This window comes from Diabrotica virgifera, chromosome 7 (genome assembly GCF_917563875.1).
Source record: "Diabrotica virgifera virgifera chromosome 7, PGI_DIABVI_V3a".
NCBI classification, from domain to species: domain Eukaryota; kingdom Metazoa; phylum Arthropoda; class Insecta; order Coleoptera; family Chrysomelidae; genus Diabrotica; species Diabrotica virgifera.
Window position 1 is genome coordinate 218039938 of NC_065449.1, and position 18843 is coordinate 218058780.

Here is an 18843-nt window from a genome sequence, read left to right on the forward strand (position 1 = left end):
AATTTGTTTTTAAATAATTTGAATTTAGAATCGTCTTTAGGGACCAAACGGAACACAAAAACAACTTTTTTATCTTTGATACATGTTTTAAATTATGTTCTGTTGTGATTTATAACATTTTTTTTGAATTTAAAATTTTATGCTAGTTCCCTATTAAAAGTGATGAGGCAAGAATGGGATATTAGAGATTGTAAGTAAATTTGAACGACGTACCGGTTAGATTAGGATGTAGTAACCTTACAAATAAAATTAGGGATACAATTAGTTAAGATATTTTAAAGATTTATTTCATTGATAAACTAACTTACTTATGTAGTAGACTGGGAAAAGGAGATGTCGGAACATTAATAAGAGATCCGTCTGCTCTTCTAACCGATACAATATTTCCAATGAAATCATTTATTCTAGGACTGCTACCTAATTCAGAGGAATCATTGTGAAAAGAACATAACCTCAGTAGCTTGGGATTAAAGCAAGCAGTTGGACAATACCAAATAACCAGTTTTGTATCCTGAATAGCTGCCATTATGTTGTCAGTGGCACTCCATTGAAAAGATTCAATTTTTCTTCCTGGAAATTACTTATTATGTTTAGACATCTTACCTATATGTTTTTAACGTTTTGCAAAAACTTACCCAATTTAGTGAAATTCTTGTTTTGTGATCGTATGTTAACCAAAAATAGATCTCTTGTTCTGTCCAGAACCGCCAAATTTCTGGACAGTGTTTCTCCCCATTGATCCAGTGATATCTGCATAATTGCCGTGGAGTGTTGAATAGGGACCGATTCTGCTGACGTTCTGTTATTTGATAGATCTACTATATGAATCGCTACAATACATCAATATTTTTAAAATTTAAGTTAATGACAAACTTTTTACCTTGTCAGAACAATGGCTAATAAAATTAAATGAATAGAAATATGTATTAGTCATTTGTGTAATTCATACTAACTTTTTGAATCAATTGAATCTCGAACTGCTAATGTATCTGATGATAACGTTATAAGAGCATTTTTCAAATGATCAGGTCTCATGTTTGGCCATCTTGGAGACGCTATTAATCTTCCTTGGTAGTTGTAAATGCCAACAGTAGTTTTCTCCACCACCAACATATGTCTGAAACATAACGCTTTACTTATATAGAAATTATTCACGGTGTATTGTTAACTTGATGATTTAACAGTTATGTATACCATGTCAAAGGATATATAGGCTCTTAGTAGCCCTAAGATGGATTCTCTCTTGTAGGAATGCCTACAGAACTTGACAGATTGACAGAAAATGCAATGAAAAAGCTACCTAATGAAATTAGAGCTAATAGCTAAAGAGGATCAGTTACAAAATACTTTTTTCTAGAGCCGGCGATGGAGATACCAAAAAGTACCGGAATCAGCCTAGCACGTTATTTCATGGAGACTTCAGCTGCAGTTTTTAAAAGAAAACCTGAAACAGTCAACCATATCTTGTATGACTGCAGGGCATTATATTGCAGGCGGCAAATACCTTTTAAATACTAATCTCTCTTCAATCCTGACACCTGGAGGGAGTGTAGTGGTCGATGGTCGGCCTGATGTCGTTTATTCTCACTCTCCAAAGATCTCTATCTCTGATCATTTCTTTTAACTCATGCACCAGACCATGTGGGACCAATCCACCAGATCTGTAAAAACTGCAATAAATGGAATATGTACAATGTGTCAATGGCAATCGTACTGCAATACTAATGATTTATAACAGACAGGTTGCAAATACAAAATAAAGGGGATTCCGTTTCCAGACCCCGAGGAAATGCCTTTAAAAAGAGGGGTCGTCGACCCTTCTGTAATAGTGTCCTAAAAACAATGAGTCGCTGAGTGTCAAGTTTAAGAGAGGAACAAAATTGAGACGAATAAAATACAATTTTTGAGGATTTAAGGGTATTTTTGCAGTATTTTTGAGTATCTACTGATAAGGAGGTTGTAATAGCCATTTTGCTCGCTCTTAGCCTAGTTCCTTTTTCTCCTCAATGCCCTACTAAGTTCCTTTTTCAATTTTCCGATATCTTCCGCTAAGTGACTTTTTCGTAGACCGCAGAGCCGCATAGACCACCTATTAAGATGAGTATCAAATAAAATCAAGAACAGCCTTTTTGAAGATGAGGAAGTTTCTGAGTAACCGAAAACTCAATCTGCAAATCCGATATCGGATGGTAAAATGTTATATCCACTCTATTCTTCTTTATGGTGTCAAAGCTTGAATTGTTAATGTTGACTTAATGAGAAAGCTCGAAGCTTTTGAGATGTGGCTTTTTAGGAGAATTTTAAAAATATCGTGGACCGATGCGTGAACGAAATGGTGTTGGACAGAATGGGAAGAGGCAGAGAACTTTTGACCACAATTAAAAAGAGAAATACAGCATATTTGGGGCTTGGGGCACATACTTATAAATGATAAATACGAGTTATAGCTGCTGATTATGAAGGGGAACATCGAAGGAAACAGGGGTCCTGGTAGACGACAAATGCCGTGGCTGATATTCTGGATGACAACTGACTGAAAAACATTTGCGACTGGTCCGGGTTAAACACACAGACACTATTCAGAAAAGCAGAAGATAGAGACGAATTTGCTATGGTTACAGCCAAATTTCATTAGTGGAGTCGGCGTTAGAAGAATAAGATCAAATAAACATTAAAGCATTACTGTAAAGATAAAAAAGAATAGGTACCTCCGGAGGGACCGCAGACGTTCGGATACAATTAGCGTCTCTTTACAAATACAATGACGTCGATTTTGCAAAGTAACAAGACACTTACTCAACACACACACTACAGATGACACTAGGTACCTAACTGCAAAAATTCACCGTACCTACCCAGGGCCGACCCGTGGGTAATATTTGGCCCGTGCGAATTACTATTGTGGCGCCTCCCCTAGGGGGCAACTGGTTTTCAAAAGTTCTACTTTATAGGAAAATCATGGTTGTAAAAGTAAAGTAGTATAACAAGTATTTTATTCGAACTTAAGTTAACAAGTTATACAATTAGATTTTATTTAAAAGTCCTGAATACAGTTTGGAAAATGGTTATACAAATTTAATGACTATGGTTATTTATCACCTCGGCACCGTAAGGTACAAGTAAGGTTATTTATCAAACGTAATGCTGAACAAATAGTTTTAAATTAATGAGAATTGACTTGAAAATGAATTAAACTTGAAAATGGCAATGTTGAGCTTTGGACATAAAATGGTAGGCCTTGTAAGGCAATGAGACATGACATTGTGTTTTTATGGTTTAAGTTTAACAAAGTTAACTTTCCTAGATTTTTTCTGGGCAAACTCATTTACAATTGCATTAATATCAATATTCTCGAGCACTGCAAACTCAATTGACATCAAAGCTAGGCACACCAATCTGTTTTGCGACATGGAAGACCTCAGATAATTGTTTGCTATTTTCAACTTGGAGAAACTCCTTTATCTACTAGCGACAGACACTGGGAGAGTAAGAAGGATTCGCAGTGCTACACACAGGTTAGGAAAGTTCTCCACAAATCCGTTGTCTGCTAAGTAGCTCAACATGTCAACTGGGCCTTTGATTTTGCCTTTGTCTTCTTTTTCGACATTCTGAATCATGCTGTTGACAAGTTTCAATTCAGAATATAGTTGAAGACCATCAATGTCACTGTGCTGGCCATCAGTGAGAGCAATGTGTAGGTCCTTGTAGCATTTTAATAAGGTTTTGTCATTTCTTGTGGTCTTTGAATGTAGAAACCCAAACACTTGGTGATAGTTTTGAAGCTGCTCAAATCTGTCTCCTAGAGAAGAGATACACTGATCCAAGACCGCGTAGAAGAATTTAGTTTTGAACATGATCTCAGGATCAAGAACTGTTTCATCACTTGATTCATAAGAAATCATTTTCTTCTTTTTTCTCGGCCGGAGTTCACTTTCTTTAGGGAATGCTGGGTCAACTTCAATAATTTCGGCCACTTCCCTGCAATCGACTAATATTCTGTTGAATCCTGCATAACTCCTTGTTTCTTGAAAAAATTACTTCGTTGAAGAAATCAAAGCAAGAGAGTTTGCTATGTCCATGCCAACCTCTTGAAGTTTCTTGCTTATGAAGTTTATCTTAAACAAAATCATATGCCACGTTACTAAGCATCAGATGAATTGGAAATCTTTCGCCTTTTTGGCCAAACTTGTAGTTGTATTTCTTGCGTATGCCTCTAGCCTTTTTTGGTCTTGATTACATTCAAAAAGCGCGTCATAGACTTCCCCAAGCTGATATCTCAGTGACACAACCGCATTAATTCGAGTCTCCCACCTAGTTTCACTCACAGGTTTTAGGGTCGTTTGTTACGTGTTGTTTCAGAACATTCCAACAATGTGGTGATCCTGCGAAGAAATTTTAGACCTCCTGGATGATTCTGAACATTGAAATTATTTGTCTATAATAAAATGAAAACTTACTAAGGCTTTCTGAAATATTACTAATTTATTATAAATGAATGAATAATTGGCTTAAAAAATTGATATAATTTAAATAATTTATCGCATTTTAATTTTTTTTGGGGAGTGGGGAAATTCGTCCCAAACCCTTGGCGCCCTGTTCGGGCGCACGGCCCTCGGGCCGGCTCTGTACCTACCATGCCAATGGCCAAAAGTTTTTTAAAATAGCTAAATAAAAAAAGAATACGTACTTTTCTGCTAATAATAATAAGATAACCGATCCATCCTTCAAGTCGAAAATTGCTGGAGTATTCCAATTGTTAGTATTATAAACATAACACTGAGTTGGTGTGGTAAGCACCAAATTTTCATATCTCATCGCCAGCTGTATAACTCGTTCAGGTAATTCCAATTGTTCTGTGGTGTCATCCAGAATATTTTTCACAGTAACAAGTTTCTTTTCGGTGACCAAAGCGTTATAATTCTGGTAGTGGACTTCCCTTTCAACTACGTGGGCAAATAAAACTTGGCCATTGGCGCAGGCACCAGCAAGTTGAGTTCCGTCTGCAGACCAGGCCATCTTGTAAATGCAGCCAGTGTTGGGTTTGTCCAATGATCTGGACCACTATAATGAATCAGAATTAACAAATATGCCAAAAATCCTGTGTAACACATAGGATCTGCATTATAATGATGCGCGATGTAAACAAATCATACAACGATTTTAACAATAACGATATGTCTATAATGGCGTCTAAAATGTATTCATTTTAAAATTATGTATTTTGTGTATAAGGTATGGTTCAAATCTAGGGAATAATCGTAATTTGTGAAATACAAACCGAGGACAAGGGACACCTACTTTGATAGGTCTCCTAATCGACTTTTTAACAATGTATAATATTTACTTCTCTAACATGAACCACAATTATGTACTTAGTTAAGTAAAATGGAATTACAATAAAAACTCATTTACTGAACTAAATTACACTAAGAACCGCCACTGCGAATAAAAAAAGTTGTGTTTTTTGCTGGTTCCGAAACAAGAAATACGTTGATTGATAACAATGCTACATTATAATCTGAAATTAATTATTGTACTATCAGTCAAGTGTTCATGTTTCCACAAGCATATTTAAATTACTAGTTTTATTGACTGGTAGTTATTGTCAATTCCCAAAATATCCTATGCCTAAATACCCAAAATGGCGAACCGATTCCTCAATCAACAATATATTAACAATTGAAAAAAAATCGAGAAACTGACCATGCTAAAAGAAGATGAAGCGGTGTTTATGCTCAACGGTCACGTAAACCGCTATACATATCGATACTGAGCAAGTGAAAATCTGCATTAGATGGAAGAATACAGGACACAATATAATGAGAAGGTGAATTTTTGGGCCGGCATTATAAACAATCATATTATAGTGCCCTATTTTTTTGAGGAAAGCTTAACTGCTCCTCGTTACATGGAATTTCTTCAGGATTATCTGATATCACAGCTGAATTCGCTATTTAGAAATAGAAATGTTTTGCGGTTCAAACAGAATGGGGCTGCCCCGCACTACGGCATTAAGGTACAAAATTACTAAATTGACGCTTTCCCAGGAAGCTGGATACTTAAAAGGCGACCTATCGAATGGCCACCAAAGTCTCTAGATTTGACTCCGTTAGACTTTTGCATGGAAATATTTGAAGAGCAGAGTGAATCAAAGTCGACCGAATAATGTAGAAGAGTTATAGGAGCGCATCCGAACGGAATTTACACAAATAACTCCTAAATTACCGAAAGATCAGGAAATAATTTACTTTCTTATATTAAATATAATATTATATTAAATTAAATAATTAACCTTTATTATAATTTGATTGTATTTACTAAACATTTATTAGTAATAATAAACCAACAGTTTTTAGGTCTGGATCCCGCGTATGAAAAAAAAGTTGATTAATAGCAAGCTGAAAATTTGTTAATAGCTTAAGGGTGTCTAGTCGGACAAACTTTTATATATGGGTACACTGGAACAGGGGAAGTTTTATTTGTGGAACAGGTTAAACATTTGGAACGGCCAGACCACGAAAACGGAACATGTATTCTGTCCGACAGAACAGATTTAAACTCTCCGAACAGAGATTAAACTCTCATGCAAAAATCAGACTGCTATTTATCACCAAATGGGCGTTTTAATGAGTGGAACATGTAGAATATGTCAAATGACAGGAATTATGACAGGTGATAAATAGTAGTCTGATTTTTGCATGAGAGTTTAATCTCTGTTCGGAGAGTTTAAGTCTATTCTGTCGGACAAAATAAATGTGCCGTTTTCGTGGTCTGACCGTTCCAAATTTTAAACCTGCAATTAAAACTGCCCCTGTTCCAGTGTTCCCATATATCAAAGTTTATCCAACTTGACACTCTTAAGCTATTAACAAATTTTCAGCTTGCTATTAATCAACTTTTTTTTCATACGCGGGATCCAGACCTATTTGGTTAAATCTGTAGAACTAAATATTCAAATAGTTCCGTCGGCGTCGTTGCAAAGCCGATTCGAAGACCTTTCAAATGATGTGTATCTGTTGTGATTATGTCAATTTGCATCATATCTTCAGATATTACGATGAAAGAGTTTTTAAAAGTATACTTACCCCCGAATAATCGCATAACCTCAAAGTATTATATGTCCCGACAGCAAATAGGTCACCAACGGGCGACCATGCCACTGACGTTATGTGATTTCCATGAAAACCGCTTGAAAACATTAAGCGCCCTTGACTATCCCATACACGATATTTGCAATCTTCTCCACCCGACACTATTAGCTCGGAAACAGAACTCCACGCTAAGCAGAGGACAATGGCATCGTGTGCTTTCCACTGAAATACAAAAATACCATATAAAATATCAACAACCGAATATATCCTAGATACTACTACCATTGTCTAGTTATACAATGCTACTACTACATAATATAAAGATGCAGTGATACAGCATTTGAAAGTACTAAAAACATATTTATTCTCCGAAAACTAAAGAAACAAATGGTTAAAAGACTTTAATAAAATTATTTAATACTATGTAAAATGAATACCAGTGAGAAGGACACCGCAGACATCTTATGGAAAATATGATGTCACACAAATGCAATAAAGTACATAAAACTGTCATTCATAAATACTATTAGTCTAGTAGCTATTGAAAACAGGTTACTCCAGCGTGAGCTAAGCCAATTAGAGGAACTATTATACTTTAGTACGACTGACCAAATTATACCTACACCGAGAGAAAACAATTTTTGACAAAAAGAAACTTTATCTATATTTAAGAAAGATCGATTTGGCATATTGCCTAAGAAATGTATCTTTGTATGTAATATATAATTTTCTAAAATATCTCAAATAAATTTTACTATAGGCAAAGAAATATATCTTAAACATGATTGAACTATCACTTTCTGGCAAACTTCAAACCCATTTATCAGAAAGAAATTACACTTGATGTTAATTGATTTTATTAGTCATAAGAATATATTTTCTTGACATTACAAAACTATTCTTTCTGAGCAATGATATTACTTAGTAAGGAATATTATTATCTTACTATTAACACCTATATTAATTAATATATTTAATGTTGAGAAATATATTTCGCAGATATAATCGTATAGTTAATAGTATAAGTTAATATTTCTTGAAAATAAAGTGATATTACATAAGGCGAAATAAATCATTGTGTTAAGGTAAAATCATTATTTATTATTAATAAAAACACGATATAGAACGTTATTATTACATAAAAATATTTTCTCCACTCTTAAACCACTGGCTTCCACACAACAACAAAAAGATGGAGAGGCAAATCCAACTTCCTCAATTTTTCTTTCTTTTGTTAATAGCACTTTTTATATCAGCAATTCACTAAAACAAAATCGTTATGTAGAAAGAGTAAACTTATTTTAATAAAATTTATAAAGATATAGATATTTATTTTGACAAATTTAGGAAATACAGAAAAAAAAAAAAAACAAATACACGGCCCCACATAAGAACTATTAATACTAATAATAATCAATCATATTTAGTTCAAACATGGCATTATTTAACCTAAACATCTTCGTTTATTTTTTCTCTTTGTTAATGAAATGTTAATTATTTATTTGTATAATATTAAGTCACACAATAAACATTGTTTAGCTAAAACAAGAGGGAAAATACAACCAATGTAAAACATTGAAGCAGACATAATATGTAATTTTCTTTATTTTTATAATCTAAAAGAGACAGCATACCTAATCATTTAGAAATTTTATTACGGGAAAGTATTATTACAGTCCGAAAAATGAAAGAATACCCATGAACGATCACATCAATCACTTTTTTGGTATTTGCTGTATTTTTCTATAAATAATAAACGTTTGTCATAGAAAATGACAGCAAATACAAAATAAGTGATTGATGTGATCGTTCATGGTTCTTTCATTTTTCCGACTGTAGTTTACATCTAAGTAATTTAATACATATTAACTAATTCACAGTTTTCGGCAATAAAATTTCTTAACCATTAAAATATTTCTGTTAGGCTAACTGATTTCTTTACTACAAATAAATGAACAGAAAACATGATTAGCGTTGCACCGCCATGCTTGATATAACGTTGTATTGTATATTTTTATAGAAGACGGTACATTTAAGAAACCTATTATAGTTGATATACAGTGCTAGTCAAAAGTCCGTACCCCCCCTCGTAACTTTTGAACGGTTATACTTATAATAGTGAAATTTGGAGGAAGGAAATGAACTGACGTATGCTTCTTAACTAGTCATGACAGGTGACGTAAAAGTGACAGATGACTTTACAGCGCCACTATGACAGATAATTTTAAATGGTACCCTATGGTAAGCGATACCTCGTTTGATAGGTATTGAAAATACCCATTCAGCTATACTAATTTTGTTTGAGTTTAAACTCATTTGTATGAATAAATGAAATAATATAAAATTGTAGTTTCGCATTTAATTAATAAAAATTCAAACCTCCGCCTATGGTTACTTGTCAAAAAGGTTGACGTTGACGTAAAACTACTAGAGAGCTGAAAAATGTCAACTTTTTTGACAAAATAACCATGGGCGGACATTTGAATTTTTAATAATTAAATGCGAAACTACAAAGTTATATTTATTTCATTTATTCACCAAAATCAAAATCAAATTAAACCCAAAAAAATTAGTATGACTGAATAGGTATTATCAATACCTTTCAAATGAGGTGTCACTTGCCATAAGGTCCCATTTAAAATGATCTGTCACAGTGGCGCTGTAAAGTCATCTGTCACTATTACGTCACCTGTCATGACTAGTTAAGAAGCGTACGTCCGTTTATTTCCTCCCTCCAAATTTCACTATTATATGTATAACCGTTCAAAAGATACGAGGGGGGTACGGACTTTTGACTAGCACTGTATAAGTATATACACATTTTTAAAATGGTACTTACGCATGTATAAAGTTCTACCATTTCTGGAAGGCCCTGCAGTTGGTTAATAGCTTCTTTCTTAATATTGCTCTGAAGCTATATATTATATCATTCTGTCCCAGCTTTAAATTGTGGCTTATTCCCAGTTAGAATAATAAGCTCCTTTCTTTCAGAGTTGTCCATCATTATACCTAAAAAGCATATAAATATACTATTTATTTTCTTTTATAACCATTCGGATACGCAACAATATTATTATTACATCTTAAGTTACTTAATTTACTTTGATTTAATACCTATATATGTACGTACACGTACCTTCAAAATATCCGTTAATTTTTAAAGAACACCAACAAATCCAAAATCCATCTATATGAACATGAACTAATATCACGCCATCTTGACAAACACTGACGATTAAATCATAAATACATAGTTAATCTGCGCAATTCTTTTATGGAAGAAAATCTCTTTGCAAGTAACATTTCGGCTTAATGATAAAGTTTTTATTTTATAACCACAGTTACTATAGAGGGTATTTCTGAAGATTAATTTCTTGTGGTTTAAAATATTTATTTAATTGCAAGAAAATTTCTTGTTCACAAATATAAGTATGGATTAACTTAACAATATACACACACCGGCAAAATTAGCCGAACACCTTAAAAATGGGACATGTTTGATGTCACGAATTTCCTAAACCAGTAGTCCGATTTGAGTGATTCTTTTAGTATGTTATAGCCTTATTATTTAAGAATATCGTTGTAATAATATTGTTGCTAGACAGCTAAATATCATTTTATACCGGGTGTATCAATAATAGTGTGTTTTTTTCTTAAAGTTTGGAACACCCTGTGGAATGTTCTGGCATATATAAAATATTGAAATTAAAACTCAGTTATAGCCTTAGGCTTTCTTAACATTTTCTTTTTTGATTCATTTGCTTATGTTAGAAAATAAAAAAGTTATGGGCTTTAACAACTAGCCATGTTTTTCATCGATAAATCCTCATAGTAGGGGAGGAAAGTATGCTAAATTTGCAGTTACTCGAGCGTTATGGGGACCTATTGCATTGTAAATAGTATGTGCTAAAACCAGAAAAAGGTTAAGTTAAGTTTTCCATATAGTGGGGGACTTTTCATTTTTTAATTTATTTTCCATTTGAAACAATCGTTTTTTTCCGATTATAGAGCGATTCATCCATAATTCGAAAAAAATAAAAGTTGCTTATTTTTACGTAAAGAATCCAAATCTGCAATAAAAATTGGGGGCTCCTATTTAAGATTTTAAATTAAATCCCCACCCCACCTCCGTGGGGGGACGTGTTTGGTGCCATTCGATAGATTTTTCAAAAATATTGAATACGTGCAGGTTTTCAAATCTGATGTTCAGCTAGTTCAGATGAACTCCACGGGAGGTCGTCATTGTGACATCGCTTATTAATTTATTTATTTAATACATCTATTGAATTACTTTAGGCTTGTTTATTAAATTAAGCAGGTAATGATGGTAGGGGAGCTGAAGCGGGGATTTTTTCAGTTACTCGAGCGCGTCAGATTATCACATGGGGAGAAACATTGTACCCTGTAAATGTACCTATACCATATATTGGTTCTTAACACCGGGGAATTCATTAAGGGGGACCGAGAAAAAAATATATTCTTAGAAAAACTCGAAATCGTCAGATTAAGATAAGGTTAGTTAAGTACATGCAAAACAGTGTATATTTAAAAAATCTGACGATTTGAGCGGGGCGTAAGAAAATGGGTGAGTCACAAAGTTTCACAAAAAAGCGAATATTTCACGAAATAAACGCCAGTTTGAAAAACTATAAAATACGTGTTCAATATTTTTCAAAAATCTATCAAATAATACTAAACACGTCACCCCACGGAGAGGGGTGGGGGTAAATTAAAAATTTTAAATACGGTATTTCGCGAAATGAACATCAGGTCGTAAAACTGCAAAATAAACGTATTTAATATTTTTCAAAAATCTATCGAATGGCACCGAACGCGTCCCCCCACGGAGGTGGCGTGGTGGGTTACTTTAAAATCTTAAATAGGAGCCCCCAATTGTTATTGAAGATTTGGATTCTTGACGTAAAAATAAGCAACTTTTATTTGCAACATTTTTTTAAATTATGGATAAATGGCGCTATAATCGGAAAAATACGATTGTTTCAAATGAAAAATAAATTAAAAAATGAAAAGTCCCCCAATATATGGAAAACTTAACTTAACCTTTTTCTGGTTTTAGCACATACTATTCACAATCCAATAGGTCCCCATAACGCTCGAGTAACTGCAAATTTAGCATACTTTCCTCCCCTACTATGAGGATTTATCGATGAAAAACATGGCTAGTTGTTAAAGCCCATAACTTTTTTATTTTCTAACATAAGCAGATGAATCAAAAAAGAAAATGTTAAGAAAGCCTAAGGCTATAATTGAGTTTTAATTTAAATATTTTATATATGCTAGAACATTCCACAGGGTGTTCCAAACTTTAAGAAAAAAACACAGTATTATTTTTACACCCGGTATAAAATGATATTTAGCTGTTTAGCAACAATATTATTACAACGATATTCTTAAATAATAAGGCTATAACATACTAAAAGAATCACTCAAATCGGACTACTGGTTTAGGAAATTCGTGACATCAAACATGTCCCATTTTTAAGATGTTCGGCTAATTTTGCCGGTGTGTGTATTTCTTATACTGCAAAATATTTGTAGTTTTCAATTTAAGAAACAAAAACTTCAGGATAAGAAAATTAAATGTAACCATTAATGCATTTTTTAGTATTGAAAAATTATTTGTAAGAAATTATTTAGTTGTGTTTAAAAAACTCGGTTCTTTATATGTGAACCGGTATGTTTAAGTTAATATGATATGTTAACTTTTAAGAAAGATGGCTCAAAGAAATCAGTGTTTTAGGAGAAAAGAAATTGTTCTCTCGGTGTACTTTATTATCTAGAAGATTCTTTCGAGGTCTGCAAAGTAGGCTTCCGAGCCTACATCGCCTAGTAGGCGATGACTTAAAATTCCTCATTAGATTTAAATTTCTGCCCAGCGAGTGCTTTTTTCAAGTTTGGAAACAAAAAGAAGTCGCACGAGGCCAAATACAGAGATGGGGCAATAGTTCGTAGCCCAATTCGATCAATTTGGCCATGGCGACGGCGGATTCGTAAGCCCGTGCGTTTTGATGGTGAAAGAGTACTTTTTCTTCCCCACATGGAATCGTTTTATCTGTAATTCAGCGTCGAATCGGCCCAATAATTCAGCATAGTAGAGCTCTGTCACCGTTTTGCCCCTCTCCAAGTAGTCGATGTAGATCACATCTTGTGAATCGCAGAAAATAGTGACCATCACCTTTCCGGTCGATAAAACAGTTTTCGGCTTTGAAGCATGCCCAAAATTTCATGCAGAATATGACCCACGCGGTCTTTTAAGATGCCTAGTGTCTCAGCTTTCTCGCGCACCTTCAGTCAGCGGTCTGCCAATACGAGATCGTGGTATCGCGATTTTTGTCACGTTATCCTCCGTGGTAGCCATTTTCGGGGCACCTAGGCATGGCTCATCAAAAATCGACGTGCGACCACGTTGGCTCCAACTCTATACGTTGAAGCCTGGCTGGCCAACAGGCAATTTCTGGTAGCCCGGTTTGAGTTCTTACCAGGTCAGTTCTCCAGCTTTGAACTAACTCAACTAATTTTCTGCTATTATGATTGCTATTACGGCGAACCCATCTCCTCGCCTCCTATGGTCGTAGTGGGAAATAGTTGGACCACGCATCTCTGTCGGAGAGTCGAACTGGATGCGCCATCGGTACCCATCGTTACAAACTCAAACCAATTTTTGACGGTTGCCATCGATGAAGAAGAGTCGTTACCGTACACAGTATCCAAGCGCTCTTTGATTTGGCTGTGTGATTTCCCGTCCAAAAACAAGAATCTAATCACCGACCGATATTGCCCTTTTTCCATTTTTCTAAAATCCATGGACAGGTCCGCTTTCACATGCGATCAAAACAAAACTAGAGGAGAGTCGGCTATTGGTGCGCATCTAAGGCAAATTCAGGATACTTCACAAACTTGAAATAGTTCCGTTTCCAAATTTTTTGAAGATATACTTCAAAGTCCTATGTACATTCCCGCCTATAATACCCGACCTATTCGGCTAATGGTGCGCATATGTCGGATAACTGTGCGCAATAAGCGAACATACAAATAAGCTTCGAAAATGTAGCTTATTGAACATAAATACTAAACAAATACACGGAAAAAGATAAGATAAGGAAAGATAAGTTACAGATATTTAAAAAAAATCTAAGTATGTATTGCAAAAGTCACAAATAGTATATCATTCTGGACTATCCTGTCGTATACACATGGCATGAGACCACTGACAATATATCGAACACTTGTACCATACCTCGTCTTCTTTGCTACCATCACCACAATACACAGAAGCCATTTTGATCTGACACAAGTCTTCCAACTCATCATCATGGCACAGTTCACTTTCTGAAATACCTTCGGTGCTGTTGTGTCCAAAAATTTTCCTTTTTATACCTTTTTTCAATTTCGTGGTTTTCTCTTTGCCCCTTTCTCTACTTTGACGGTTGTTTAACGCTTGTTTACATTTTATGACGCAATCACAAAACGTAAAAAATGCCTTTATATACCTTGTCGGCTAATGGTGCGCAATGCGCACCATTAGACGACGTTACACTTCACCACATAACACAAAATTTAATAAAAACAAAAAAGAATCGAGCAAAACTAACTATATCAGTGTTTAAAATGGTAAATAAATAAAAGATATAAGTACTATTTAAACAATATTTCTGTCAAGAAAAAAGTTATCGCTTATTTTCTCAGTCACACAAACAATATCATACCACGCGAAAACATGTAAACGATAACTGCCAACCGGTAAATTATGTCCCGACGTTCGTTTGTGTCGGATAGATATATGACAGTTGCTACTAGATGGCCCGACAATATAGTTTTTGCAATTTTATTAAATAGGAGATTAGAAATATTGATGCGCACAATTACCCGACGCGCACCATTATCTGACTCTCCCCTACTATAAGTCCGATTCGATTCGGATGAAATTTTGACATTGGTCGTCTACGAGAATGTATTACACGATAGGGCACGCCATGTTTCCCCAACACGACTCTACCTTATCGGCAGAGTCTGCGAGAAGTGTACGGTAAATTTAAGCTGTAATTACAAAGAAACAAATATGTATGTCTTTGTACTCACTTTATAACGCTCAAAAAATTACGGAATCTAGATTTCAATGCATATTTTTTTTTATAATTCTCGTATCAAAGTTATGCGTGAAGTTAGTCGTATTGATAAAAGTTGAGAGAACATGGGCGACCCTACACGATAGTAGATTTCGTATGCGACAGTGGCGCCATCGGGCAGTAATGCTAAGTACTTATCGAACAACCCTATACCGGGTGGTGAATTGGAACACGGGCCATAGGAAACTCAATGTAAAATTCTAAACTGTTGAATTCCTGCTTCCCTAATTATTTTACATCGAAAGTCATAAGAAACTATTTGTAGAGAATTGAAATCTGTATTGAAAACAACTGTTAATATTGTTCTACGAACAATAATTATTCAAAATTTTGTAAAAATATAATACAATTTTCAGAGAAATACGCCAAAGTTACGCCACACACAGTGCAATAATGTGTATATGATTGCATTCGGTGACAATGAGTTTATTATATTAACAATTTGAACTGTCAATTTCTTTATTTATTTTATCATTTATTGTTTAAAACACAATAAAGTTGATCAGATACCCTCAGTTAAGGAGAAAGTATTAATAATAAAGATATTTTCTTCAGTCAATAGTGTGCTCACTGTCAGTTAAATACTAACGTGTGGCCTAACATGCCCACACATACCTACTGCGGTAAATACATTATATTTTTCAAAATTTTGGAATGTGTTTAAATCGTAGAACAATTGTAACTTCTGTTTTTAATACAGATTTCAATCCTCTACAAATAACTTCTCATGACTTTTGATGTAACATAATTAGGGAAGCAGGAATTCAACAGTTTAAAATTTTACGTTGAGTTTCCTATGGCCCGTTTTTCGACTCACCACCCTGTATATCTATATCGTTTCAGTTCTTGGAAGACCTATGTTTGCTTCCGTAAGAGAGTTCTGATTAAAGTCTAATAAAAGAGTAATATCGAACCAACTGAAACCTAATCCTTGTAAAAGTTTTAAATAAAAGTATTTTAAGTTAGTCAGCTTTAACCAAACAACTTGGTACAAAACACAAAAAATAAAACCATATAATTCGAAAGTTTCCAGAGAGAATTACAAAACAATGGAGAACGCCACTGGATCAACTGATTGAAATGTCAGTATCTGTTGATCCGTTAATGCATGCAGAACATGAAATGTAAAGTAGAATGTGTATTAATTGGAAATTATTCAATTAAGCTTCTGTAAGCAGTGAAATTGAGATAAAAAGGCTTAAAAATATTAAATTCTACGTTGAGCATTCGCCTCGTTAGCCATAATTGACATATTTTAGAAACTATCCAATAAATTTTAAAATTACAAGAAGAAGAAGTAAATTTTAAAATTTGTAAAATTTTAAAGTTTTCCGTTCATGTTTAAAAATCACTAACATAGCGTCAAATTATGGTATTCACAAAATGTACAAAAAAAAAAAAAATAATAAAAATTTGCTTTGACGATCGAACCCGTGTATATTAGGGTCATTAGGTTGTGAATGAACCACGTTAAAATGCAGCCAATTAGACATGCCAACTGAACGTTTTAAAAATTTTCACAGGGGGGCATATTTGCTTATTGTGTATTAGTTTGATTTCTGTGGAATTAAAATATTAAAATACAACAAAATACAGAGTGAGAAAACAACATATGAGGAGCTTGGTATCAAAGACAGAAACTACATTTTTTTCAAAATTGAGTTATTAATGGTACAGTCTTATAGGATTTTTCACACTGAATTCAAATCTGAATTGCTTTAGTTTCAAAAGCGGGTAGAACATGCAAGAAATTACATTTTAAAACGAGCATCAGTTTCAGAAACGGACAGCTCCAACTTGATTTTGTAGCAGAATCGGACTACTCCGTTACAGCCAATTGAAAGGTAGTATTTCCGTCAAGATGTCCTGCGGACTAGAACAAACCTACTGAGTGTTTACTACATTGCGTTTCAAGTTTTGCAACAATTTACGAAGTTATTTCAACAGTTTTCGTGTTTTTTTATTATTATTTGAGTTATTTTTCCGAAAAATGCAAGTGAACGTAGTTAAAGCACCCAAAAATGAAGCCAGGAAGAGATTAGTCGACAAAAATAATTCGTTTGGGTTCGAAATTGGGTTCAAAAACGGACAGCTTCAGAACTTGCTTGCAATATCGGCCAACTCCCCCTACTGATTGACGTCTTGAACTTCAAACTGATAGTACGAAGCAAAATCTACTCTTAGTAAAAATTAACATTTTTAGCACAAAAAGTATTATTTAAACTTTCATACGAGTTGAAAAAGTAACAGTTTTTGTCATTGAATAAAATTGTATACCTATTTATATAGGTAAACTTTAAAATTTGAGTGAAAAGTCAATTAAGAAGACAAGTGTATTCTGACAACTAATAAATATCGGTCCCCGATTTGGGACAAAACTACACAACCGACGTCTTTTGTGACGACAGATGCTGATATGGATAACAGTATTTTAATTTCAAGTTTTACTAGTAATAATCCAAGTGATAGTAACCTCCAGAAAACAAAGCAGTTGGAACCGAAAACTTTCAATATTCTTTCAGATAAGTACAATGTACAAAATATTTGGGTATACATAGAAAGTACCGAAAATAATGTAGGAAAATTGCATGCAATGACAATTGCCCATATCCTTTTTAAAAAATTTAAACTTAATAACATTTTGGAAATTAAGAGTATAGGCCGAAACCGGATTAAGGTTTTATTAAAATCATTATTAGAAGCAAATAATTTAGTTAAACATCCCCTCCTAAAGTCAGAAAATTTAAAAGCATTTATTCCAAATCACTTACTTGAAATTAAAGGGTTAGTAAGAGATGTTGATACCCCTTACGATATCAACTATCTTATGGAAAATATAGAATCACACTCACGCGTCACTAATATCTACAGATTAAATAGAAAAGTCCAAAAAGAAGACAGAACATTTGAATTTGTACCAAAAAAACTATTTTTGTTACTTTTGAGGGGAATATTTTACCTAATCGAGTAGCTTTTAATAGAGTCTTTTTTCCTGTCGAACAATTTGTAGGAAGAGTGACCCAATGCTTTAAATGTTTTAAATATGGGCATGTATCTAAGCAGTGTAACAGTACTGAAGAAAAGTGTATCAATTGTGGAGAAATTAAAGACGATAAACATAATTGTGATAAAAATTTAACTTTTTGTATACACTTTAAAAGCAAAGATCATGTTTCTATCTCAAAAAAGTGTCCCTCTTACGATAATAAAAAAAAATTAAAAATATAATGATACAGCAAAAAACCTCCTTTAAAGAAGCTGAAGAAATTTCTGAAAACTCCTTATCCAGTCTAGTAAGTCACAACTCTTTTTCACCGCTAACAAATTATGACCAAAATTTTCCTGTTCTTCCTAACAACCATCGTATGTCATTATCACAACCTAATCAAATCCCTAAAAATACCAATTGCAATCAAAATAATTTCCTTTCCCAACCCAATCCTGTAAGCTTTAGTCCTCCAATGAAAAAGACGAGAAAATCAAACTCTCCCACTACCCAGTCACCTATCCACGAACCATTATTTCCATTCTCCTTTGGACCTTCACAACCTTTGCCGATAAATTCAAATAAACCAAACTACGCTTGTTTGGAAACCAAGAAAAGT

At 34.0% G+C, this 18843-nt stretch overlaps 1 protein-coding gene across 3 annotated transcripts in view; it reads right to left on the reverse strand.

The window, feature by feature from the left end:
• LOC114329852 (intraflagellar transport protein 80 homolog) overlaps positions 1-18843 on the reverse strand; it is a 128885-nt gene that overhangs the window by 22332 nt on the left and 87710 nt on the right. For all 3 annotated transcript variants that reach the window (XM_028279108.2, XM_028279112.2, XM_028279110.2), the window contains 5 exons: positions 7086-7313; positions 4688-5061; positions 954-1117; positions 636-830; positions 309-570 (listed from right to left, as the gene is read on the reverse strand). In XM_028279108.2, the coding sequence (XP_028134909.1) occupies positions 309-570; positions 636-830; positions 954-1117; positions 4688-5061; positions 7086-7313 (1223 nt within the window). The remainder of the gene's footprint in view (positions 1-308; positions 571-635; positions 831-953; positions 1118-4687; positions 5062-7085; positions 7314-18843) is intronic.